A 27,654-nucleotide genomic window follows, 5' to 3' on the forward strand; every position below is an offset into this window, starting at 1 on the left:
TAATTACAGGAATTATTTGAGATGTATTTTATATCCGATTTACAGTAAATGCCATCATATCCTTTTTCATAATTTTCACTATTTCAATACACGTACTAGCTTTTATAATTGTGCTTAGATTCTTCTGCGCATCTATTAAACTGCTAATATTGTAGTTATAAAAAGGAAGACAATATACACTAATCAGTAGTTGAATTATAGATACCTATCTAATAGCGTGTAACACCACCTTTCGCTTTGATAACGGCGGCTACCCGCTGCAGCATGCACTCCACGAGGCGCCTGAAGTTTTGTTGTGGAATCTCAATCCATATATGCTTCAAAGTCTCCCACAGAGCTTGCAGATTAGTTGGAAGAGGGTCCGCAGCCGAAGGCGTCGTTTCATGGCGTCCCGGATGTGTTAGATCGGATTGAGGTCCGATGACCGTGTTCCCAGATCAGAGGAGTGCTCATCAAACCAGTTTGCTGCCATCCTAGAGCGGTGGGCCGGCACATTGTCCTGCTGCAAGATGAGGTCACCACCTGGATGTAGCAACCGAGCAAATGACATGGCATGGTCGTCCAGAATATCGCGGTGGCATTTACCTGTGAGGGACTGTGTTACACGTGTTAGGGGACCCATTTCAGTCCACGTAAACATTCCCCAGATGAGAATACCACCACCACCGGCCTGCATAGTTCCCCTCTGTCATGATGGATCCATTTCCTCTTGCGGTTGGCGACACACCCTTACTGATTCATCGGCATGTACCAATGTGAAACTGTCTAAACAACCTTTTCTTACATTTCCACGGTCCAGAGGCAGTACGCTATCTTAGCAAGACTCGATGCCTGGTGTAGCAGGAATAAGTTGACTGTATCAGTCAACAAGACGGTCTATATGCTATTTGGGGAAAAGCCCCTCCGGGATCCAATCCTCAAGCTCGGCAGACAGACCATCAAAAGGGTCAGAACAACAAAATACCTCGGAGTGATTCTAGATGAATCACCGAGCAAGTAGCATAGCCCAGAGGATCCTCTCTCTAGGAGGAAGGAAGTTCCAACTCCAACCCAGCCACGTCAAAGTGTACAATGACAGCTTGTGGACCTCAGTGCTGGCATATTGCGCTAGCGCGTGGGCACATCGGCTTGTCGTGCGCGATGACAACATCCAAAAGGTGAGCAGAGTGCAACGCTCGATCCTCATGAGATTGAGTGGAGCATATAGGACGAACCCCGGGAACGCACTCTGTGTAATTCTGGGAATAGTCCCTGTGCATCTGAGGATACTCGAACGAGCTGCTAACTACTGGATTAGGAAGAATCTTCCCGAGAAGACAGTGGATATACTCGGCCGTCTGTGCCTAACAAAGGCAGAGACTAAAGCCCGGGTAGTGAGCAGCTGGCAGGCGGAATGAGATGATTCCGAAAAGGGAAGGAGAACCCATGACGTGCTCTTGGATGTGGCTGAAAGGCTGCAAATGGGATATATATGCGCCCAGGGAAAGGCCTTGTACACTTTGTAACAGGACACGGTCCGTACAATGCTAAGCTTCATCAATTGGGCTTGGCTAGAGCGCCACAGTGTGATTGTGGGCGTGCCCCGGGCACCCCAGAACATACTGTCATTGAGTGCGCGCTTGTTCAGCAGGTTCAACCGGCTGAGCGAGCAAGGTTGTTGCATATACCGCTGAGGGACGCCTTGCGTTCTGAAGCGTTATGTGGCGACTTGGGAAGGCTCACCACCGCAGTGTCTTCCTTTTATAAGGAACGATACTGCGAGCTTCTCAGAGAGAGGCGTCGAATTCTCCCACAGGAACACAATGGAATTGACGAGCGTCTGCAACAGGAGTGAAACCTTGTAAATAGTGTAAATATCGTGTACCAAACGAACTCCAACTCGGAGGGATCCGGATGACGAGCTCCTACGCACAGCAGACAACTGACAAGGAATGCTTGCATTCCGCTGAGGAAAGGACTACCCGAGTCTTCTTCCTCCCCCAAACCCTGCCAGGGGATGAGGGATCCCTATGGGTCTCCCGCTGACTCCCAAATGGGAAACTTACGCGTCCCATTGGGTCTGGTAGCGTACGTGGTACCTCAACACGGTAAAACGTGAGGTAGCTCTCTGGGCGACCCTACCGGGGGAGAGCAGCGGTCAAGGCCCTTCTCCCAAACGGCGACCTACACGTGCTGTTGGGTCCGGGAAGAGATACTGAGTATCTCAGCGTGTACGTGGTACCTCAACACGTAAAAGAGAAGTAGTCCTGTATTGCTTGGACGATCCTACCGGGAGGGGAGAGTCGGATTCCTGCCTGCAGGAGGACCAAACGGAAACGGAAAAGGTCCAATCCCAGATATCTGGAGAACGGTACAAATTCCGCGAAAGGGAGGTAACCCTGCAGGATATGGGCCGGTTCCAAACTCAAATGGTGACTTACACGTACCATTGGATCCGGGATGAGATGCACAGCATCTCGACGTGTGTGTGGTACCTCTACACACGGTGGTTGCCAGTTGAACGATAGAGGTAGGCAGGGCCGGGACACGAGCCCCCTCGGGCATTGCCTGAGGTTCCCGGATTGGGTTGGACTCTGCCGGGTTGTGGTCATACCGTGGGATTCGATAGCACATGGGAACTAATCCCAGGAACCTGGGTAACGGCGAACATGTGCGGGAGGTGAACTCGCCTTATAACGCTCGGGCACCATGCCTGCAGAGTATGGTAGGGCCTGACTCGCTAGCAGGACCTCCTTCACCAGTAGGTCAACTGGTAGGCACTCAGGACTTCGGTCTGGCCGCGCAGTGGGCGTATCCCACTCCCTCAGTGAATGGGGGTTACACACTTAGGTGTCAAGGTTAAGGGACAAATCTTGAGGGTGCACTTGTGCACGAGGACAGAAGTCCAAGCAAGAGCAACCACGGGCGGGGTGCATTACTTTCTTGCGGAACCCGTCCATCAAATAGACCGAACGGTCGCGGGCATGCTCCCCATGCATGCAATTAAGCGTGGCATAGTAGACCACTAGCTCACAACAATGTTCCTTTGCCCCGCTAGACCCTGCTTTGCTTAGCCCTTTCCTGTGTTTGCTGTTAGGAGGGATACTCGCGTGGGTCGATGGTTTCTGTACCCCATGGCGAGCAGGTGGTTGCGAATTGTGTGACAGCTGACACGGTGTTGTTGTCTTGCATTGAACCTCTCCGCAATTTGACTTACTGTGAACCGTCTATCAATGTTACGATGCGGGCCACTCGGCGTATACCCCTGTCGTCGATACGCCCCTGATCGCGGCGTTTGCCCGTGTGGGTGCGGTTTTACCGGAAGCCAGGTACTCACGATACACCCTTGACACAGTTGTCGTTAAATATCCGAGTGCCGCAGCCATTTCTGAAATCGAGCCACCCAGTCGTCTGGCCCCTACGATTTGAACACGATCAAGTACAATCAAATCCTTCGTCTTGCCCATCACACGCTGCACTGACATGAAAGAGGACATGATACTGAGAGAGGAAGTACACGGCAGCAGTACCCTCGCGATGCATTTGATTCACATGCACTGGTGAAGCCTCTGTAGGGCGGTTTCTGTAACTGTCTTGCTGTCTCTAACTTAACTGCTGATCAGCGTATATGCCACCGTAAAAAGCCTTGCGATGATAAATGAACATAAAACCAAAGTTCTAAATATAACTGTATTTTGAGATTTAGTTTTCCCGATGGCGTTTTGCAGTTGAATGTCCACAATTTCCGTTAACTTCCTTCTCAAAGAAGCTGGTTTTGGTGACAGCTTCATCACCTCCTTTATCTGCATCTTCAATTAAAGTAGTGCTATTACCGTATCCGTGTCCACTGTTCTGCACACAAAATAATGTATAATCTAGCTCTTCTTTTGCACCCACAATTGTTTCCGCAGTTCGCCTGGAAGTTGCATGCTATAAACTTTAACAAATCTTCTGGAACAGGTTGTTCAAATGTTGTTACAGAAAAAAGGTAATCACCACAAATTCTCCAGCCCCAATCAGTTGGGGTCGTCTCTTGATTTTTCCATTGCTGAAATTGATAGAACACATGGAGACTATGCTGATTTGCAGCAGCTGTTGTTGGAGATAGTACTGTTAAGTTGAAAGTGTCACTAATGCGTTGTTTGGATACAATCTTTTTGTACATGCAGAATCTTGTACAATCCAGATTTCGTTTCTCTACACATCTATATAACACTAAGACATTTTTCTCCAGCAGCTGCCACATCATCAGCAGATGTGTGTAGAGAGATGTGTGTGGAGCAGAAGTTGTATCACAACCAGTGAAGACATGCAGAAATAAAATCCAGTTCACCATATCTCCCAATGCTCTCTGAACTTTGGTACTGCTGTATATCTTATGTGGTGGCTTCGAGCCAGGAATAAACATATATGTCTCAGTTGTTGCGAGTGCTATCATCAGAACCAAAATATCTGAATCTTCTCTCACTATTACTGACAAGGTAGATTTTGCAAGATTTGTTACAATTAACACAACTAATGTGTCTGCAACTCCAGGTGATTATACGGTACAACCAGATTTCTTGAGATATTTCGTCAGAAGTGATATCAATTCGGGTTTGTTCTTTGTGTTAGAAAGAAATTCCTGTTGAGATAAACGAACAACGTGGATGTTATCCTCAACGATTACGCGTATTCAAGGTTTCTTTGTTCATGTCCAGTGTTTTATATCCTTTACGCTAGATCCAACGTCGTAACCATAAATACAATACATTATTTACCATAGTGTTTTGTAATAAACCTCACATATTGCTCATATAATTGGCCGCAAAAATTATGGAAAACCAACAACTAGAGTTTTGGGACTGTTTTAGTATAATATCAATACATATAACATATTCTAACAGGTTTTATCTTTAATAATAATAATAATAATAATAATAATAATAAAAATCTTAAAGTTTGATCGATTTTTTGTCGTAATTGCACTGGACTAGGGCTCTTTATTCAAAAAGGAGGAAAACTCACAACTGGATTGTTTGCAGGATAACATCAGTACAACATATTTCAATAGATTTCATCTTCCTTTTGAAACGTTTATTTCATTGGACACACAGGCCTACATACAGAAAGATAGTGCGAAAGTGTACTTTCAGAGTTCTTGCGCACCCCCTGCCGACGCCATTGTTTAGGAACTATTTATTAAACTAGCCGAACTTCCAAACCTGTTGATACTTACGGGAAATTGCAATGAAAAACCGTCTCAAATCAATAAATATCGTTTTTCTTCATGTTAAATGATTCATTCATATGTATCTACAGAAATTGTGCGCAGTCCGATGACGTTTGAAGGTTCATTTCGCATCTCTGACATTGTATATAGTGACAATATATACATCGTTTTAAACCTTATGAAATTTCCAACAACTTTTATTCGAGCATTTTTTTATTTTTTTTTTTAAATTTTACTCTGTTAACTTGTATGAGGCAATGAAAAGAATATGGCCCTAATACAGATCCCAATTTTCCAGTTTATCCTAAAGTCATGCAAAAATGGTTACTCGGAGAAAAGTGATAATAACTTGTTACATTGCCTATAATATTAGAAGTATAATAAAGAAAGAATGATCCTTCTACGTTAGTTTAGAAGTTATGTGGCATAAACTAAGTGCATGCGAGAAATCCAAGATGACAGACTATTTATTCAAAATGGCGGAAAACCCGCAACTGGATTTTTTGGGATTTTCTGGAGGCTAATGAGGAAGAGATCACGACAAATTCAAGAAGGTCCCATCTTTTTATTCTAAATGTCTAGGTTTGGCCTATTTTCGGTGTAATTTGACTGGACTAGTAGTGATTTCCTTCAGCTTTCTCATGTTGCCCCATTCGTGTACTGGAAAGATGATGTTAGCGTTACGTCTGATCTACAATGTTTATTGTAGTCAATGTGTATAGCTCCGTATATAAAAGAAGCAGCTCTCAGTGAGTGAGTGACAGACTGACTTACTGATCAACGCTCAGGCCCAACCACTTAAGCTAGAAACTTGAAATTTTGGCGGCGTATACGATTTGTGACATAAGTTAACCACTAAGGAAGGATGGTTTGGAAATTCGACGGGTAAGAGAGAAATAGGGATCTCAATTATTATAGTAAAATGTCCATACATCCAAATCTGAATGGTAAGGACATGAAATTTATATTAGACTTTCCATTTAAAATATTTAAAGACGTATATATTTATAGGGGATGGACATGGAAACGCCTGTTATAAAAGAGTTAACCATTTCAAACATGATTTGCGTATGGTGGGAGCTTCCATGACGAAAGTAGCGGAAATGTTCGGCGTATCAAGAGGCATAGTCTCGATCATCATGATTGCCTACGAGTGTTCCGAAAAAACCGCATCAGCGAAGCGCCAACATGGACAAGTGTATGTTGCGTGACAGACGAACGTTGGGTAGGATTGTGACCAAGCAGATCATCACGGCGCCAAAAGTCACAGCTAAAGTGAATACAGTGTTAGCGTCAAAACAGTCAAAAAAGAATTCCACAAGCAAAGTATTTATGACAGATCTGCAATTCCCAAACCTCTCGTGACTGTTGACCATTCTGCTATACGGAGACAGTGGTGCATCGCCCATAAAAACTGGGCAATGGACCAGTGGGAGGCTGTCATCTGGTCGGATGAGTTTTCCTTTATATTATTTTCAACTGCTGGCCGAGTTTACGTGTGGAGACCGCCAGCACAACCGTGCTATACAGACTTTATATTACAAAGAGTGAAGTTTGGCGGTGGTTCAGTGGTGATTTGGGCAGCCATATCCTGGTATTCTGCTGGACCCATCATCACCCTGAATGGACATGTTACTTCCAGGGACTACGTAACCATTTTGAATAACCAGCTGCATCCCATGGTCCCGACTTTGTTTCCTGATGATGGTTATACCGTGTTTGAAGAAGACAGAGCCCATGTTTATACATCTTACATCGTCCAGGACTGGTTTGATGAGCGGGTCGCGGTGGCTCAGTGGTAGAGCGTTCACCTGTAGTGCATGGGGTCTCTGGTTCGATCCCAGTTCGCGCCAAGTAAACTTGTGGTGGACAAACGTGTTTGTAGGTTTCCTCGGGAGTTCTCCCGTTTCCTACTACTTTCTTCATTCCACCATTTCTTTCATTTCTCATCATCGCCGTCTCCTTTAGCCTAGCCCGCATAATCGTGAGACGTAAAACTGATTATTATTATTATTATTATTATTATTATTATTATTATTATTATTATTATTATTATTATTATTGGTTTGATGAGCACGAAGATGAAGTGTCACATCTGTCATGGCCTCCACAATCGCCAGACCTCAATATCATTGAGCTCTTGTGGTCAATTTTGGAGATCAAGGTGAGAGCCCGCTACCCACCACCGTCGTCTCTACAACAGCTTGCAGCTACTTTGGTGGAAGAATGGTACACAACCATACACGACCTATATTTCTCCATTCCCCGTTGACTGCAGTCCGTTCTATGTGCCATACTTGACATTAATAGAGGTCATGTGCAATTTTTCAGGTGTTTCTATATTTTTTGTCCATATATATATATATATATATATATATATATATATTCCCCTAGAAGGTGAAAAAGATATGGAAGTTACAATCATTGTAATGTCATATCTCAAAAGCCCTTAAGATGAGAGAGATGTTAGAGATATGAAACTTGGTATATAAACTCTCAAATCAAGTGGGTATAAGCCACAGCGTTTTGGAAATTTCACTTTTAACAAGAGAAGACGACATTTTTTTTTTGGGGGGGGGGGGGTAAAAGATGACTTCGAGGTTCTCGGTCTCATCAGGAGAAAATGAATGAACCATTTAAAATAGAAAGCAGAAAGGACCGTAAAGGGCGGTAAAGAAAAATTAAAATTGTAGCATCCATTTTAATATTTGAACCTGTAACAGATTTTGAAATATCATTTAGTAGTACTGTCCTTACTACACAAAACAGTTCCTTTTGTACAGAGTATACCTTGACGTGTAAATGATTTTCAAAATAGTGTATGGTGAAATCTTCAAAATGATTATTGTTTCACTCTTCACTTTAACGTACAGTTACAATTATAACATAATATGAATACCTGTGGCTGCGCTTAATTGCCAGTTAGTGAAATAATTGCCTAATCAAAATTCCACACCGTACACTTAGCAGGAAAGAAGTAGTATATGTATTAGGTGTATGTAGTAGAGTAGAAATATTTGATAGATCATAGTTAATCTATTATTGGAAATGAAGTTGAAAGTAATACATCATTGAAGATTCGTTTATAGATTAGGCTCAAAACACGATTGAAATTGCATTCGTATTACAAGGGTCGATATATATATTCAGAATTTCAGTCGTTAGGCTTGCCAGTGTGATATTATTCAAGCGTGTTACTTTTATGAAATGAAACTCTTACTGCAACATTTCGTTTAATTTTTCTCAAGTCAGTTAAGAGCTAGTAGTTAAAAAGAGTAAATTAAGAGAATCTAAGTTCCTTGTACTTCTACGACGATAAATTTTATTTCTATTAGTTTTCTTTGCTGAGACAGTCTCTTACAGCATCTTTTAATGTCGTTTTGCACTACAAGTATGTATGTTTCCGTTTTTTAATTTCTATTCGTTTTATCAAATGATTTTCCATTAACACTGGCTTACTTTAACCCGAGAAAGCCCATGCTAATTTTACCCTTAAACGACCCAAGGGGTGCCTCTGAGACTTCTGCTGCATATACCAGCTACCTGAACCCACTGCGACCATTTGCATTTCCCGTCATTAATATGAAAGGCTAGTCATTACTTTGCTATGAAATCATTTGTCAGTGGTAATAAAAAATAAACAGTATCAAATAATTAGAAAAGTACATAGGAGCCTCAGAGGCACCCCTTGGGCCTTTACGTTAGTATAAGAAAGTAACCCTATTTTTTCTGAGGTAAAGTAAAAAAAAAAAAAACTTAGGAAACGCAATCAGAGGGTGTATTTCGAAGAGATAGAAGAATTCTAGAGCGCAGGACACGGGACGAAATATCTATTAAGAATAATGGCATTAAAAGTTGACCAGGGTGCATCCGAGGCACCCCTTGGGCCTTTACGTTAGTATAAAAAATAACCCAATTTTTTCTGAGGTAAAGTAAAAAAAGAGCTTAGGAAACGCAATCAGAGGGTGTATTTCAAAGAGATAGGAGAATTCTAGAGCGCAGAACACGGCACGAAATACCTATTAAGAATAATGGCATTAAAAGTTGAGTGGTGCCTCCGAGGCACCCCTTGGGCTGTCTCGGGTTAAATCATGTTTTTAGTAGATAATAGAAGGAAATAAAAGAAACCCTAAAAATTTCTCGAGAGTAAACAAAAAATTCTGAAGTGTAATGCAGGATAATTTGACTTACGTAAGATTACACACCATCTGTTCTATCATTCTTTTTATTACTTCTGTTGTTTTGAAATTAGTGAATTCTTTCTGTACTCCTACATTTCTTATATTGTTGCTAATAACAAGGTAGTGAAATACTATTGTTGTTTTTCTCATATAATCCAATATATCTTATCAATAATCAAGAGAAATTAAGGAGCGTCAAGTATATTTCTTTCCTTGCATTGAAGATTTCTTTTCCAATGTCGGACCGTGCGCATGCATCTTGCATATTAACTTGTGTATGAAAAATTTGGGAGAAATTATGGTTAAAAAATTACATTGAAACTGTACTGAAGTCTTAATGATCCATGTTTTATAACATCAACATAATTTCCTTCTTACAGTATCTTCCAGTTTTATTAACTCGAAAACATTACTTCTAAACAGCTCATTTTTCCTTTCTGTTTTGCTGCAATGTTGTTTCTTAGTTCAGTTGTTGGACTTTAGTTGAACCTCTTAATAATTATTTGAAAAAGAAGCTATCTAAATATAATAATCTCAGTCACTTAAACTCGATCAGTGAGGTGGGTTGCATACTGTGCTAGGTGCTTGAACAGTGTAATTTTCCGACCACAGTTGACAGCAGAGAAAGTACACATGAAACAGAAATTGATGCAGTGTATTTTGTAGCTATTAGGATATTCTCGCCTGATCCACCAGTTCAGAGAAAGAGATTGTGTAACCTGGGAAAGCAAGCAGTAATATGACTGATGCTGGTGTTATTTGCCTATAACTTGTTTTATTACTACAAACGTTCTTTTTTTAATCACCAAAGAATGTTACCAGTCCCATGAAGATCTGATAATTCGAAAAAGCATTCTTGGGGATTATGAAATCAAACGATTGTCGGTTTGGGATTGCTTGTCTTTCGCTACTTGAGTTTAAAGATTTTGTCACTTTTGACAGTAAGAGTTTGATCGTGTTTTATTAATTTTTCAAAATTATTTCTCTTTGATTTCATCAAGATTGATCTCCCCCACCCCCGCTGCCGTCTGCTTTTTTAGATCAACTATTGACAGTAATTTCTGCCCCTCCCCTCCTCCCCGCCTTCTGCTCTTTATATATACAGCGTGTCTTGTAATTCGATGCATTCCTTGGAAGGGGATATTCTACAAGTACTTTGGAGCACTTTCACTTATATGAACCGGAGGTCGCAAATCAATAGTTTCTGAGTAATTTGCACATGTGTAATTTCTTTGAAATTTGTCGGATAACGAGAGGTGCGCGAGAAAGTTTTACTCTGACTTACTTCCACATATCGTAGAGCAATGAAATTTTACATCTGTAATTCTGCATACCCATGTAGGTCATGGGTAAATTACACCTTGTAACTCTGCAGCGTTGCTGTGTTATAGGTCGGAACGTGAAGTAAGGTGTGGTGATCCAAAATCCGTTAGTGCACCTCAGAAAGCAGCGTGGCAACATCGCAGAAATACTTGCCCCTATGAAATGACTGCATGATTGGAGGGAGGTGGAACGACGATGGTGTGCGGTTAAGAGAAAACATGAACTATGAGAGATTCCATATCCAGGGTCGTGGATCCGTCTGGCCAACATTCGAGCAGTGAACGGGTGCGTTGTTTTCCAGGAGGCGGACACCTTTTTGTTATCATGCCACGCTCTGTGATTTCACAGAATCCCGTAACGCACGCAGCAGTGAGGGATAGTATACCATGACAATTATGGTATCCTTTGCCTGGAAACCAAGTAGTAATACCCCATGCTGATTGCAAATAAATGTGATCATCACTTTTACAGTCACAGTTGAACGCAGGCTTCCTTTGGTGGTGGTACGTCGCCACGCTGTCATTGGTTTGACTAGGTTTTCCCTGGTTTTCTTCACTTCCACCAGGCGAACGCAGTAATGGTACCTTCTAGAAGGCCAGGCCTATTCCTTCCCAAATCCTAGACCCCCTAAAAGACTGATGCGACCCCAGAGTTGGAGGTTCGGACACTTTCTTGAATCATTCCCTTGCATAAAAACATAAAGAAAGAAAGAATGAGAGAAAGGAAGAAAGAAAGCAATAGCAATCCAATACACCGACGTACCACCACCAAAGGAAGTCCCTATTCAACTCTGAGCGACCAAAGTAATGATCACGTTTAGTTGGAATCAGCATTGGGTATTACGCTGCTAGCTTTCCAGGCAAAGGGCACTACAATTGCCATGGTATACTATCCCTTACTGCTTCGTGCATTGCGGAATTCTGTGAAATCTCAGAGTGTGGTATGATGACACCGTTCACTGCTCGAATGTTGACCAGACAGATCCACTACCCTGGGTATGAAATCTGTCATAGTTCGTGTTTTTTCTCAACCGCACATCATCTTCGTTCCACCTCTTCCCAACCATGCAGTCATTTCCTAGGAGCAAATATTTCTGCGATGTTGTCACACTCCTTTCTGAGGTACACTAATGGATTTTGGACCACTACATTTTACTTCATGTTCGGACTTATAACACAGCAACGCTGCAGAGCTACAAGCTGTTCATTACCACATAACCTACATAGGTACGCAGGATTACACATGTAAAATTTCATTGCTCTACGATATGTGGAAGTAGGTCAGAGTAAAACTTTCTCGCACACCTCTCGTTTTCCGGCAAATTTCAAAGAAATCACACATATGCAAATTACTCAAACTAATGATTTGCGAACCCCGGTTCATATAGGTGAAAATGTTCCAAAGTACTTGTAGATTATCCTGTTGCAAGGAATGCATCGAGTTACCAGTCACCCTATATATATATATATACAATATCAACTATGTCAGTAATTTCTGTTACAAACATCTCTTTCATTTGTGTCCCATTTGTTTTCATCGAAACATTATCCTTAATGGATACTCTATAATTCTCTTCCCACACAACTTCGACATACTCGATCTCCATGACAGTTTGGAACACCCAATTTGAATTCTGTATTTCGGTCACTGTGGTCAACTGATTGCGATTAGTAAGTATGCTTTCCTTATCTCCAAACTCCTAGTATATTTGGCAACTCTCCTTACAGACCGATCTTAAGGTGGCTTGCTTGTTACATGTATATAATTTATTTTTCTTTGTCATCAAACTTAAGAGGAGATGCTCCGAAGTGCCAGTTGGCGATTTTGCTCAAATTTTGCACATAGATTGCACACCACCAGAAAGCAATAAATCTGAAGCGGCTCATGGTGCCACCTAAAAGAACTCGAGATATAGGAGTTTGTATCTGAAAAATAAGAGAATAGAGAAACATGGTATCCATGTAGTCCGTTAGCACCCCTAAAAGTATGAAACGGTGAAACAATGTCAAAACCGGAAGGTACACTTATGTCCAAAATTATTGTCGCATATCTATAACTGTCTTGTTGTGGAAATATAATTTGATAATGATTTTGCAGGGTACTTTTAATATTGATACTATGTGTATAATCGGGAAATTTTGTGGTAAATTTCATAGGAAAAGAATTATAAATACGAAAATTAGAATGAGTAAAACAAAATGTTGCTAAATGAACAAGAAAGATTATTTTTCGTTATATTGTTCTTATGTGATGCTCTTTTGACATGGAATTTACCACATAGATGTCTTTGCCTATTATACACATATTAACATTATAAGAAATACCGGGCAAATTCGTTATCAAATTATATTCCTACAATAGAATATTTATAGATATGCGACAATCATTTTGGACATGACTGTACGTGTTTCATCATATCTAAAGTGCCCCATATCGAGGTAAAAACATTTGCCCCCGAGTCCCCCGGCGGGTCTCAGACGGGGTCCAACTCAAAATTTGCAAATGGCATGGGAAATCAAGTAGTATATTATTTAAAAGTTGCTGAAAGAAAGATGAAGAAATAGTCTCGAGTCTCTGTGGTAAACTTGTGCAAAATAGCGAACATTCAAGATGGTAATAAATCCAACATTGAAAATTCCGTGGCCACTTCTAGAAATCTGAGAAGGTGAAACATATATCAAAACAGAAAAATACGTGTCTTATCATTTCAGAAGTATAATGTATCGAGGTAAAAAGTTTTGTTTCCGGGTCCCCCGAAGGGTGCTAGACGGGATCCCAACTCAAAATTTACAAATTGCAAGGAGAATAAAAGATATTGCTGAAAGAAAGAAGGAAAAAGTCTCTAGTCTCTATGCTGAAGATTCGCGCATTCAAGATGGTAATATATCCTTTATTGAAAACTCCGTGGCTCCCTAGAAATCTGAAACGGAGAAACAGATATCAAAACAAGAAAATACATTTTCGTCATTTCAAAATACAACGCATCGAAGTAGAATGTTTTGCCCCAGGATCCCCGGACTGTCACAGACGGGGACTAACTGGAGATAAAGGTTTGTATCTGAAAAATATGAGAATAAATAAATAAATAAGAGAAAATAATAGAATTGACAGTATGTAGTGAGCATCCACCTACAGCAACCAGTAAATCTCAAACGGTTTACGGTTTCAGCTATTAGAACTCGGTAATGGGGTGTGTATTTAAGAAATATGGGGTACAATATGTTTCCCTTCAGCTCCTTCCTAATTGGTAAATCGGATTGAAGTGATTTAAATTAATGAGTTCTAATATGGACTGCCTGTAGCTAAAATGCAATCTGTGAAGAGATGTAAGTACAGCGAAGTAATCAGTGAAGTGAAGAGAAGAGTAAGTAATTAGTGATGAGAAGAAAACTATAAAATATGTTCCTGCGTGCAATATATTACATACTTCATTACATTACCATCTTGAACGCTCGCTATTTGGAAGATGTATCACTATCTAGAACGCGAGTCTTTAGCATAGAGACACTAAATTCTTTCCCTTATCTGTTTCAACGTTCCAAACTTTTAGGACTACCAACGGACTACATGGATACCATGCTTCTTTATTCACTTATTTTTCAGGTACAAACCCCTATATCTCGAGTTCTATTAGATGGTGCCGTAAACTGACCGTTTCACAGTTATTGCTTTCTTGTGGGTACTGTCTATGTGCAAAATCACAGACTGACACCTTCGGAGCCTCTCCTTTTTAGTAATAAAAATTTAATCACCAAAGAAGGCAAAACGGATGGTTCGACGTTGGTTAGAATTGCTGTATTGCAAAGGCTTTTGTTGTTTTAGTTAAGTGTATCAGCATTATAAAGTACTATAAAAATATATAGATATATTTACACCGGTGAAAACTCGTTTAAGGACATCCCTTATATTGTCTAATTAGAAGAATTTGCTCTGCAAAATGTGTCTGTAGAAGACGTGCTTATCCTTGAAGTTCGTCGGACAGCGCATCGAGTGTAGTTGTGTGTGGATCTTAATTTGTGTCTTTAATGCCAGATCGAATCCAGTTAAATGACTTAGAGCGTTGTCGTGTATTGAGGTACTGTGGTGGTGTCGCGGAATTCTCAACTCCCGTAGATCGTGACGTGTCAGTAGTCCATCGGTGGCGTACACGATAGGCAGAGGGTTCCTATAACATAGCATTTTCTACTGGGTATACGCCTTCTGCCTTGATCTACTAGGTATCCGAACCTCATTCTGATCGATCATGTGGTTGACATGGTGGACAACGCCTGACTCTGCAATGACCATCTCCCAATTACTTCCAAGATGTACAGCTAGAGTGTATACTATACCTCGGACAAACATTCAGTATCTGTACGACCGGCTACTTCCCCAAACAGCTGTTTTATGTAGCCGCACGGCGTGTATAGACGTGTTATTAAGGCTAGTGTTGCATGTTTCTTGACACTCTGCGCAACAATTTCAGGATATCCCATGAACACCATGTTGGAATTATTGTCTCCTATCACGATCATCTTGTGTACCAATTTTAGACCAGATCCGTGTACTCCTTCTAGGTGTTCTTAAATGAGTTTTCACCAATGTGTAGTTTTTCCACGATAACAAAGTCTTGAATCCTTAGTTTCTCATTTATGTTGTGTAATAGAGCGCATTTATTCAGTGCTGTTCATTTACAAAATTCAATATGCTCTTGATTAATAGGTTGATCGATCAGCCCACGAATGGACAACAATTTATGTAGTTCTACCAGGTAAATATCCCAACATTTAACTTCTGCATCAAAATCTGTGCACCTACAATCATACATGAATATGTATGTGTCGTTAACAGTTCAGTGATTTTAGTGCTTTGTTTCTCAGTTATATATTGCACTAGCAGTAGCTGTTAACACAGGATATTCCAAGTGCTTACTGTCAAAATTATTTCAAGAATTGAAGAAAAGAACTCGTAGTACTGGAGAAGAAGATGGAAATTAGTTTAAATAAACTGTTTATTAAAATTATTAAATCGTTTATGGCATTTGCCATTTTTGTAGTTACGTACTTTGTTTAATGTAAAGTTGGACTTCTGTATATTACATACACATAACGTGCTATATTTTAATACAAAGCGAGTTTTGATTCCGATGTCACGTTTACGTTGTGTAGGTCATATATGACTAAAATAGCTTGAAAATTTGTTGCTAGTGTGACATATCTAATCTCACAGCGTTTATTGATCAGTTCCTTACAAAAGTAAGTTCTCTAGATTAGTAAACCAATAATAGTCTTGCAGTTTTATTTTAAAAATATAGATTAGTTTGTTAGGATGATTTATTTAAATATTTGTTTGGAATCTAGTACTACACCCGGATGTAGAATTGTAAATACAAAACTTTGTTTTACTTTTTACTTTGTACCAAATTTGTATTAACAGGTAATTGTAAGATATGTGACTAGTTTTGATAAGATTACAAATATCTCGCAAGGATAATCGACAGACATATCATTGATTTATGTCTGTAGTAGGCACCAAGTGATATAGTGTAATGAAACTTTAATTATATTGTATTCTGTAATAAAAGGAAGGTTGGAGGGGGGGGGGGGGCGGCATGAATAATCAGGACCCGAAATAGTAAAACGATATAATATAATTGGGACTTAAATTGGAGGCCTGTGATAATTCCGAATTATATGCAATAATGTTAAAATTAACAGCAACTCCATGTAATTCTGTGCTTTCACAAGGTGTAATAAGTAGCTTCTACATAAGTAAGCATAAACATACAATAAAATGTCATCAATTTAAAGGAAGTTTTATGAAAAATGCAAATTAAGTTGCACAAGTTACCTATATCTGCAACAATGGATGGTACTTTACTAAATGTGACGCAATTGTTAACGGAAGTTAAATTCAGGTTCTACAAAAATGATTTAAGTTAATACTTAATTGCATATCCACGCAATTTGAAAACTAGATTGGACCGTTTTGACATGGAGTTCACTAAGTTTTACAATGTCTCTGCTTTAGTGCAATGTTGGCGGACGTCGTTTATTGCTTCAATTAACTGATTTCTTGTTGCAGATGTCCTTGCACGAACATTAACCTCCAAATCACGCCATATGTTTTCAGTAGAGTTTAAGTTCAGCAAATAATTTGAACAAGGAAATGATGTAACATGCCATAAAAACACGAGATATAATCATTTATAACTCTATCATGGTGACAAGGGACCGTGACAAGGACATTGAAAGACATAGAATGCATGTTGAATAACTCTCTTTCCGAAGGTTTCATTTTAGTCTGAAGAATCATTTCATATGTTTGTTCATTAACATCACCATCACAAATACGGGATCTACCGATCCCATTGGTATATCCCCAAGTCATAACACTTGTAGGGTACTTCGAGATATTAACAGTACACTCAGGGCTAAGTGCTTCACCAGACATGCTATACACGTTGGCACACGTAAATCATTTTCATAAATGTCGATTTTGTCTCATCACTGAACAGTACTTTGCACCATTGATCATTAGCCCAATCCTTGTGAATCTGGACCCGCTGCACATGCATTGTACGTTATTTCTGTGTAAGTCATTGCTTCTTGACAAACAAACTCATGGATTTCTACTGTTTCTCACTGTACGTGAATAAACATTGACACCAGACGCTTTCCGCCAACTCGTTGCAAAATCTTGTGATGACTGAAATCTGCAAGACATAACCGCCCAATGCACTATTTTGTCTAGGAAAGAATTTCACTTTTCGACCACATCTGGCAGTTCTTCCACTTTTTATCCGTCCTACTTCCCGAAATTAGCCAACTGGCTACTTATTGTGCTTTTATACACTGCCATAATTCGCGCAATTTCAGCATTGGTTTTGCCACACACACTCAATGATCGAATTTTACTGGCTTTGTTTGGTGTTTGTCACACCTTTTTCCCATTCTGTGTCGGATGTAAATGAATTACAGACTTTGCTTCTAAAATGCACTTCGTACAAATATTTATGAAAGAAAAAAGAATTTTTAGGGTATAATTAAATTTAAGTTTCAGAACTGACAAGTTTTATTACATGTTTGACAACTTCGGTATTCCATTTGCGTCATCCTGAACACATGCACAACTAGAACGTACAAAGACTGGTATTGCACAATTGAGGAGTTGATCAAATAGTTTAGCACAGACTCGCAGTAAGCTAGACCGGGTCGGCCATGAAACATTCGGAAAGACTGACTTTTATTTCATTTACGTCACATTTTGTGAAGCATCACTCACTGTTGCAGATGTAGTTAATTTCTCTAACTTAATTTGCATACTGCATAAATTTTCGTTTAAATTGATGTATATTTTATTGTATATTTATGCTTATGTAGGAATTTATTAAATCTTGTAAACGCGTAAAAATTACATGGCGTTACTATTAATTTTTCCATTACTATACATACGCAGTATATATGGTTGGAACAAAGAATCCCGAAAAAGACAGAAAAGTAGTTGACAGTTACTTTACTGCTTTTTCTTCTTCTGCTTTCCTTCTCTGCCTAATGAAGGATTTAACGAAAGAGCTTACAGTGTACCTTTCTTAATGTGTGTGAAATTAATTGCTGGTAAGTAATAGATAAATGTGTATTCGATAATGCGTCACAGGATACTGTATAGTTTCTAGTCAATTATGAGAAAATATTTCCAGTCCATTTAGTGAAACCTGCCGATCATACGTCATACGCTTATTAACATTAATTCAGGAGAGCTTTCAGCATGGCTATTTTCATGTGAATATGCTAGAAAATAAATAAATAACGAATCATTTTGTTTTCCATCAATTGAAGTGCATAGTCGTATTTTGCACTAAATGTATATTATTGATTTTTTTTTCGCTTACCTTCTATAATTATAGAATATTATTTAATTCTACAAATTTCTTGTCTGCGTTACATGAGAAATTTGAAGTTAATGAACACATCTGAAGCTTAAGATTAGTATAAGGATGCGATATGTAAGTTAGCGGTTCTAGATGTTATTGCGTATGAGCATACTTCATAATAGTGTTTTCTGCAACTGGAAAAATAATTAAAGAATATTTACTCACCTTAATCCATATTTGGCAAGGATACTATATATATGTGGATGTATAAAATATTTTTAGAAGAAAGGAAAGGAAATAGAGTATCTAGTAGTAGATTACGATAAACGGAATCTTGTTTCAAGTGATTTATGTTCATACTATTAGGCTTAATGTGGAACTAGTATTAAATGTGAAATATTTGGGAAAAATAAATATCCTTTGCGAGAAAGTCTCTCATATATTCAAAATTGATATTCTTGAAGTGATATTAAATTTTATTCTCTAAAATCAACACTATGTTTATGTTTGATATTTGAGGAGTTGATTTCACATATGCCTATTTTGTAATTCTTCGTTGAGTTAATATAATGTTCAACAAAGGACTTCTAGCGTATACATATGGAAATTCCATGATACTTAGAAGAAAGCACATTGGAAGCACTAAATATGAAGATTTTGCTTTCGATAATGTAATACATCTTGTACGTAAAGTACATTTAAATTCTTTTCACACTAACAACTCTCCAGTGAATGTAAAGAGTAAGGAGAAAGTGAATACTATATAGAAGTATAATATAGCTTACAGTGACACATTCTTCTGTGTCTAATGTTCTTTTTCTCTCACTTTTTCACGAACCATTCAAGTTTCGAAACCTAATTGATTATTATTATTTCAATGTGTTCTTGTTTATAACTAGACTTGGGATGGATATGCACTTAAAAAAAAACAGCAAAATATGCATGCAAATATGCGCTAAAAATCACGAAAATATACACTGAAAATATGCAAATATGCATTAAAAAGCATCAATCAAAAGCTAAAGTTAAATGAGAAATTTTATTATCTTTAGAGGAAAAAATTGTATTACTTGAACTACATATACTTGGTGTCTAACCATGATGCATTCATGCTACAATACTCAACTGTGTAGTTTTCGGTATTTTCTAGCAAAAACCTGCATTTGTCAGTCAAAACATTACTGTACATCGAAAATGTTCCTTCAGTGTCACGGGTCATTAAGGGACAGTATTTCATAGAAACAATGTTACTTGCCGATAAATCTGAAATTCGTGCGTCGTTGTTCCCAGAAACACTTTATTTACATTAGATAAGAATTTTATGCCAGGATTTTTCGCGTCTATTGACTATGCTTTTCGAAGAAATGCTTGTCCGATTGGTCTTGGTGGAATCTTTTTCGTTATTGAATCAAACAGCTCAAATGCAGAACAAAGTTGAAATTGAACTGAAATAAGTATTGATAAAGGCAAGTTAGCTTTTAATGTTTTCAGCTCCGCAAGCGTCCACGGCATCTTGAATGCATTTGGTTTCTTCGTGTTCAAGCAACTCAGTATGTGAAATTACAACACATCTACCTATATATATATATATATATATATATATATATATAGAGAGAGAGAGAGAGAGAGAGAGAAAGAGAAAGAGAAATATATATATATATAGTAATTTACAAATAAAAAAGATAAGAATGTACCAAGTATTTATTAATAAAGAATAAATATACTCAGAGAAGTAAATAAACATTTCCGGCATAAGCATATAGTAAAACCTGCCTAGCGAAATTGAACAGGACTCGAAAAAATTTCCGTTAAAGGTTTTAAAGGTAACAAAGATAGATCTATGCTTAAAAAGAATAAATAATGTATATACATTTTAATGGAGATAGTGAGGTAAAATAAATTGTTGTACATACCGTGTTCAATTACTGTATTTATATATACTACGAATTAATACACATAAAACTTACAATGAGCAAAAAGAAGCCTACATACGGTTTCCAATTACAAGACCAAGACAAACAGTAGATGCAATGCTCTTTTCAGCGCTCCTCCCTCTAATTTTGGCTCCCTTTTGATGTGTTGTGTATATTATGTTCCTTGTTTCATGTCTCTAGACCAGCAACGAGGGGAGGCTGGAAAGTTCATAAAATCAACAAGAAGACATTTACGTGGAAGAATCATTTTAATATACTATTCAACGTATTCCCCCCGAAGCCCAATACACTTTTCACTACGATGTTGCAACATTTCTAACCCTTGCTAATAGAAGGTCTTGTCCTGCTGTACAAACCAGCCCTCTACCTCCGCAATGAGTGCCTCATCGGATGGAAAATGTTTGCCTTTGAGATGCTTTTTAAGATGTGGGAAGAGGTGATAGTCGGAGGGGGCCAGATCAGGTGAGTAGGGTGAGTGAGGTACACAGATGAAGCCAAGATCCACCAGCAGTTGCATGGTTTGATAAGCCTTGTGGGAGGGTGCATTGTCCTGAAGAAAGTGAACACCACTGCTCACTTTTTCCCGGCGTTTTTTCTTCAGAGCCTCCTTCAGTTCAATCAAATAGTTGGAATAAACCCCAGCATTGATGGTTTCACCCTTTTTAAGATATTTGATAAGGATGACACCGTCCTTATCCCAAAACACCGATAGAAGCATCTTCTTAGCTGATCTTTGGCTTCAAAACTTCGGTCGAGGAGATCCACTATGGCGCCACTCCATGGATTGCTGTTTAGTCTCTGGATCATAGTAGTGCAGCCATGTTTCATCTTCTGTCACCAGACTGCGCAAGAACTCACCAGGGTTTTAAAACTTTTGTAAAATTTTCTGTGACATCTGCACCCGTGTTCTCTTCTGGTCAGCATTCAAACATTTTGGGATCCATTTGGCACTGACCTTCCGCATGTCCAAATATTCTGTTATTATGACACCCACACGCAGCAATGTTTTTGATCGATATGCGCCTATCCTCCATGATCATGTCATCAGGGTGTCTATCGGTCACGAAAGTCATGAAAAAGTCACGAAATCAGAAAACGGTCTTGAAACTCAAGAAAAAGTCACGAAATTTAGCTTTTGGGTCACGAGTTTTTAAAATCTACAAATATAAGTGTAGACGGGAAAATTTTCTATAAAATGTCAAAATTCACCACCAAAATGTCTATGGTTGGCTTTAGACGCTAGCAAATCACGCTTCTATCGCATGTATGAAAATTCGGTCCAATTCGTACCTAAATTCGCTCTTGAGAATGTTACTAAATTTTATGGTTTGGGAAAGAAAAGGTAATGGAAAAGTAATGAAATTTCGTTTTGAAATTTTAGTAGACACCCTGGTCATGCACTTTGTCGATGTTTTCCATGGTCACTGCACTTGAAGGCCTGCCCGAGCGAGGTTCATCTTTAGTCTCACGATGACCAGTCTTAAAACGCCTCACCCACTTCGCTACTGTTGTATATCCAGGAGGTGTTCCTTCAAAGTATCCTGCAAAGTTTTATGAATTTCCATAGAGCATTTGTCTTGCAGCACAAAAAACTTGATGACACTGCTAAGCTCATTCTTCTTGAATTTCCTTGAGGGGCGCGGTGGCTCAGTGGTAGAGCGTTCACCTCCGGTGCTTGGGGTCCCTGGTTCGATCCCAGCACACGCCGTGTGGACTTCGTGGTGGATAAACACCGTGCTCGTGGGTTTTCTCGGGGTTCTCCCGTTTCCTCCCACTTTCTTCATTCCACCATTTTCACTCATCTCTCATCATCACCGTCTCCTTTAGCCTAACCGGCATAACCATGGGACGTAAAACTTAAAGATTTCTTGAATTTCCTTAGATACCCCGCCGTATCTTCTTACAGAACCTGTAACAAAGGAAATAACAATGATAAAATAATCATATACAAGATGAGAGGTTCACAATATATAACCTTTCTAATGGCTACAATGATATGTTTCAATTTTTAATTCTTGGTGATTTCATGAATTTTCCATTCCCCCTCCCCCCCAGAACCAGTTATTGGTATTTAAAAATAATTATGTAAATTGCACTTCGTTCAAATACTCGCACGGTATCTAGGGCCTTACATGGCGGTGGACTAAAGATTAAATAGGGTAACGTTAAGTACGTAAGTCTAACGAGAAAACGAAGACTTTTACAGACAATGTAGTTCACATACCTATCCTTCACTCAATGTATATTTTTTTTCTAAACGCTGCATTCCGGAACTTGAAAAGGACCCCTCACAATCCTTATGGAAACTGGATTTCGGTGGAATTGCTTGAAATAATAATATGTTGTAGATATTGTGATCCTGAGAAAAAGTCTCAATGGGCATAACCACCAATCACTAACCGTTTGACGACTACGAGGCCACTCTTTTGAAAGCAGCCGAAAACCGTTTGGCTGGATTTCGGCGAAAATGACTAAAACCGTGAGATGTAGATATTGTGATCCTGAGATAAAATCTCAATGAACACAACCACCAATCACTAACCATTTGATAACTACAGGGTCACCTTTTTGAAAACAGCCGGAGATACCGTTATTCTGGATTTCAGTGAAAATGAATGAAACTGTAATATGTTGAAGATCATGAGAAAAAGTCTTAATGGACAAAACCATCAATTATTGACCGTTTGGCTGCTACAGGTCCAGATTTCTGAAAACAACCCCGTATAACGATATTTTGGATTTCGGTGAAAATTAATAAAACTGTGATATATATCGTAGATGTCGTTATCCTAGAAAGATCGTTAATTTGTGGCTACCGAGCAACGGTAGGTCAGTTGGTAAAGAATTTGTTGGCATTCGGGAGGTTCGGCCCGGGCCGGTCATCCTATCTAGGGTTTTCCAGGGCTTTCCTTTGTCCCGCAACATGAACACCTGGATGTTATCTATGCTTAAATGATGTTGGCCGCTACTCTTCCCATCCCTTTTCCGGGTTGTGGAATAGGATGAGAAGATATAAACCTGTTCAAGGTTTCATACGATTCCACCAAAATACCAGAATATCGTTACCTTCTGTTGTGTTCAAAGAAATGGCCCTGTAGTAGCGAAACGGACAGAGATAGGTGGTTGTGCTTGTTTAGATTTTTTCTCAGGATCACATTATCTACAACATATCATGGTCTCAAGCTATTCCACCGAAATCCATAATATCGTTACCTTCTGCTGTTTTCAATAAAATGGCCCTGTAGTGGCCAAGCGGTCAGTGGTGGGTTGTTGTGCCCAGTGAGACTTTTTCTCAGGATTGCAATATCTACGACATATCACGGTTTCAGTCATTTCCACCGAAATCCAGGATATAGTTATCTTCGGCTGCTTTCAAAGAAGTGGCCAAACGGTTAGTGACTGGTGGTTGTACCCATTGCGACTTTTTATCAGGATCACATCATCTACAATATATCAAGGTTTCAAGCAATTCCACTGAAATCCAATTTCCATAAGGGTTGTGCGGGGTTCTTTCCGCTAAAAAGTATATTTTAACACACTTTGTTTGCCACCCAGGTTCTGTCTAATCAAGAAAATTTAACACATTTTTTTACCTTTAAATTAATGGGGCCGGGAAATATTTCCGTTTAAAATAAATTTTCGTTTAATAAGGAGCCTGTTGAAGGTAGTTTTTACTGTATTAAAAGCCTGTATTCAAAACCTTATGTTCTTTAAAAGAAAATAAATCCACTTGAAATTACCTTTTGTATCCAATTATGTGTAAATCCTAAAATATTTTCTTCTAGCGTAACATTGTCCATTTCAAACAACAATAATTTACAATGTACAATATTGATACTTTAAATGGAATAAACTGATTTGAGCGAGACATGGAGCATGAATAAAAAGAAGGTAAATTTATCGAAAACATAACAGAAGACTTAATAGGAAAGTTATGTTTCGAGAGACCGAAATGCATATGAAAACAACACAAGCTTATATTTAAATACACTCATGAACTCCTTAAAGGAAAACTCGGGAACTTGTCTTCTTATCTCAGAAAGTAACTGCTGCGACAAGTTTTAGATTTTGTAAAACAAATATTTTAATTAATTGTAAAGCTCATTTTCAAAAGGTTGTTCATTTCTTCCCGAAATACATTTTTCAACGGTTTCTTTGGGATGAACTCTGTCGAGTATGCAAAAATAAAATAAAATAAAATTTTAAAAAATAAAAAAAAAAAATCTGGGTTGTTTCATAGGTGTATAAACTCCGTACCAGACTTGAAACTGCTATGAAAAAATAAGAAGGCCAAAAAATAGGGCGCTGCTGAGGTTTGAGCTTTTGCTGTCGAACAAAATGGAAATGTCCTCTTCTGAAAACAAGCTTGCGTACTTAGAAAATATTACTTGTTTAGCATACACTTTGCAAAATACAATTTCTTCTTGAATTGTTAATCTTTCGACTTAAATCCATTGTTTCAAAAGATAACTTCTACAAGATTTTCCTTTCAGTATTCTTATACTGCCATAGGACCACACAGTTTCAAATTCACACACACATAACAGTAGCAACTTTAACTTCCGAGATGGGTGACGTGGAAATTTTGTAGGTGATTTGACATCATTGTTTATATCTTCTTCCAAAAGGCTGACATTTCATGCATCATTGCCGGGAGGATGAATTACTCACCCTTTTGTTATTCTCCTTTCACATGACCTTGGAAGATATTCTAAACCGACAACAATGGACCATTTAAAGATCTTGAGTCTATTTATATTAGAAACTTGAAATTCTGTTTATAAGGAAAGTTGTTGGATGTTAAAAATGACCAATTTGGTCGTTCCTTTAAATATGCATTTATATGCAATAACAACATAAACATGCACTAACCTCCAAAATATGCATATATATATATGCTCTATAAAACTGCTATTTTGTCCCAAAACAACTGAAACGAATTTCTGTTTATAGAGCATACCAATATTACATCAGGAAAAAACATGCAAATATGCAAAAATCCGAACTCTATAACTCATGATGAATCCACTTTATTTTGATACATATTTGGCCTCTGATTTGAAAACTTAAGTCGGCTTATTATATGTTATCTGGTCTTCAAAGTAATTTCACATCCTTTATGTTCCAGGTTAATGTCTGTATAAGTTCCAGCATTAAAAAAAAAAAAAAAAAAAAAAAGTCTACAGTGTTATTTTATAATTATTCACCTGAAATCTTGAGAAATGTTACTGAACTTATACACCGCTTAAAAGGAAGGGGAAAAACTATGTATCCCTTAAAAGCATACCAAGAGGCTGTCGATAGTCTTGGTATAATGTCAGAATTTTCCTGTTATGAATTTGTTGCTCATTAACTGAGTGTACAGATCATAAATACTTTCATGATGTGCATATAATATAGTATTAGGTAGGAAGTGCCTTGTAGACATGCTTCGCTAAAAGATGGTCTGTATTCTGGTGTGAGAAAACTCACCACAGGCCACAGTCATCGGAGTCTTTATATTCTCAGAACTTTTTATGACCGTGGCAACTTTCAACATGTATGTGTGAAATCCGACATCGGTAGCATTACCCAAAGTTTTGTGGGGAGGATATTCGTTCCTAAGGAGGCAAAAGAGACGTGGATGAATTTGTGACGTTTACCCGTGAAATAAATTTTACAGTGGAGAATCTCGTTTATTATTTACCTCAATACTCAAATTTATTACCATCGTTATAATAGAAGAAATCATGAGTTTTTTTTTTTTTTTTAATCGATTGTTTGTATTTAACTCACCACTTTTCTTTACATATATATATATATAAAAAGAGGATTAGCATTAAATGTAAATTGCGTTTCTTGTACAAGATTCCGAATTCGAGCTGAATTTACTCTTTCACAGCAAACGCCAAAAATGATTGAATGGGCTGATTTATTATGTAATTTATAAATGATGCATCAACTTTCAAATTGAGGTTGAACGCACAATTGCTTTATTGATTTCAACCTCAACAAATAAAAGGTAACTTCTAATCCTTGAAGAAAACGCGTCATGTGTCATGAAAGTTGGATTTTTTCCCGGAAGTTATTGTGCAACTTTTAATTTGGAAAGATCAGTGTTTTGTAATAAAGGGTAGAGTAAGTTTATCATAGAACTAAATGAAATATTAGAAATATAAGAGAAACAAACATAATATATTCTTGTGCATACTCTGGACCATTTTATAGAGGGTTCACATTGGCAGAAAGTCAGGGAAATTAAAGTGTCAGAGAAGATGAGAGAAATGCTTCAAAATATGCTGAGAGCCAGGAAAATTGCTATATTTCACAGAAGTCAGGGAAAATGCAATCAGATTTCACAAAAGTATTATTCAAGCAGTGTTAACAAGTATTACAGCTGCTCATAAAAAGATCTGAAGAACATCTCAGAGAATCAATGCAGATACGGAAAGATGATACAAAGGCTGTATAAAGGTCATCATCTTGAAAAATAAAGAAGTTTGAGAAACATTGAAAGGTATTGAAACTTAAAGCTTTAAATAAAGAACAAAACCAATTTTGGGAGAAGAAGAAAATTCGAAAAATGCCTCTGGGAAATCTTACAAAACCTTAAGTTTAAAATTTGGTGCGAATACGTTGAACGGTACAGTTTGTAGGCGACGCGAGTGAACACATTTGCATCGGAATGGACGGATGAGCAGACGGACAGATACCCAAAAGTCATTTTATTAGCTTCTAGGTACCATAAAACGTGTAAAACTGTTGAAATCTCGATTTTTTTCATAATCATCGTATTTTTTTCCTCCTATCGTCGCTCGAAGATAAAAAGGAAAGTGTTGAGCTACAATGGGAATGGATTTAAGACGATTAAAAAAATAATTATTTGTTTTTCCTAATCCTTACCATAAAATATAAGTCGTTATAGCGTCTATGCTAGACAGTACCGTATATTAGAAATCTGGTGCATAGATCAATCTTCTGTGCAGCAACAACAATTTGAACTGTTACAGACGTAATAGTCACCTAGTCTGTTTCACAATTATACTGTATTATATTTTCGTGTTTTTAATGTAATTTAGGGACCGATGGAATTTGATTTAAATCCATTCACCCTCGGTATATAGATAGTGAAATGAATTATTGGGAGGAGTTGAGTTGAGTTGATTTTAGTTTAGCGTCCCTTTCAGCAGCGAG

General features: G+C 38.3%; 1 protein-coding gene across 6 annotated transcripts in view; it reads left to right on the forward strand.

Moving 5' to 3' along the window:
• The window catches only part of Iru (E3 ubiquitin-protein ligase Iruka), a 181,068-nt gene that overhangs the window by 136,652 nt on the left and 16,762 nt on the right, over window positions 1-27,654 (forward strand). For 2 of the 6 annotated variants that reach the window (XR_014127785.1, XM_081733942.1), the window contains one exon: window positions 15,397-15,445. The exons of the other annotated variants lie outside the window; for them this stretch is intronic. Coding sequence is in view for 1 of the 2 variants with exons in the window: in XM_081733942.1 (XP_081590068.1) it covers window positions 15,397-15,436 (40 nt within the window). In the remaining variant the exon portion in view is untranslated. The remainder of the gene's footprint in view (window positions 1-15,396; window positions 15,446-27,654) is intronic. 6 annotated transcript variants of the gene reach the window in all.

This window comes from Thermobia domestica, chromosome 12 (genome assembly GCF_964235325.1).
Source record: "Thermobia domestica chromosome 12, izTheDome1.hap1.1, whole genome shotgun sequence".
Taxonomy (NCBI): domain Eukaryota; kingdom Metazoa; phylum Arthropoda; class Insecta; order Zygentoma; family Lepismatidae; genus Thermobia; species Thermobia domestica.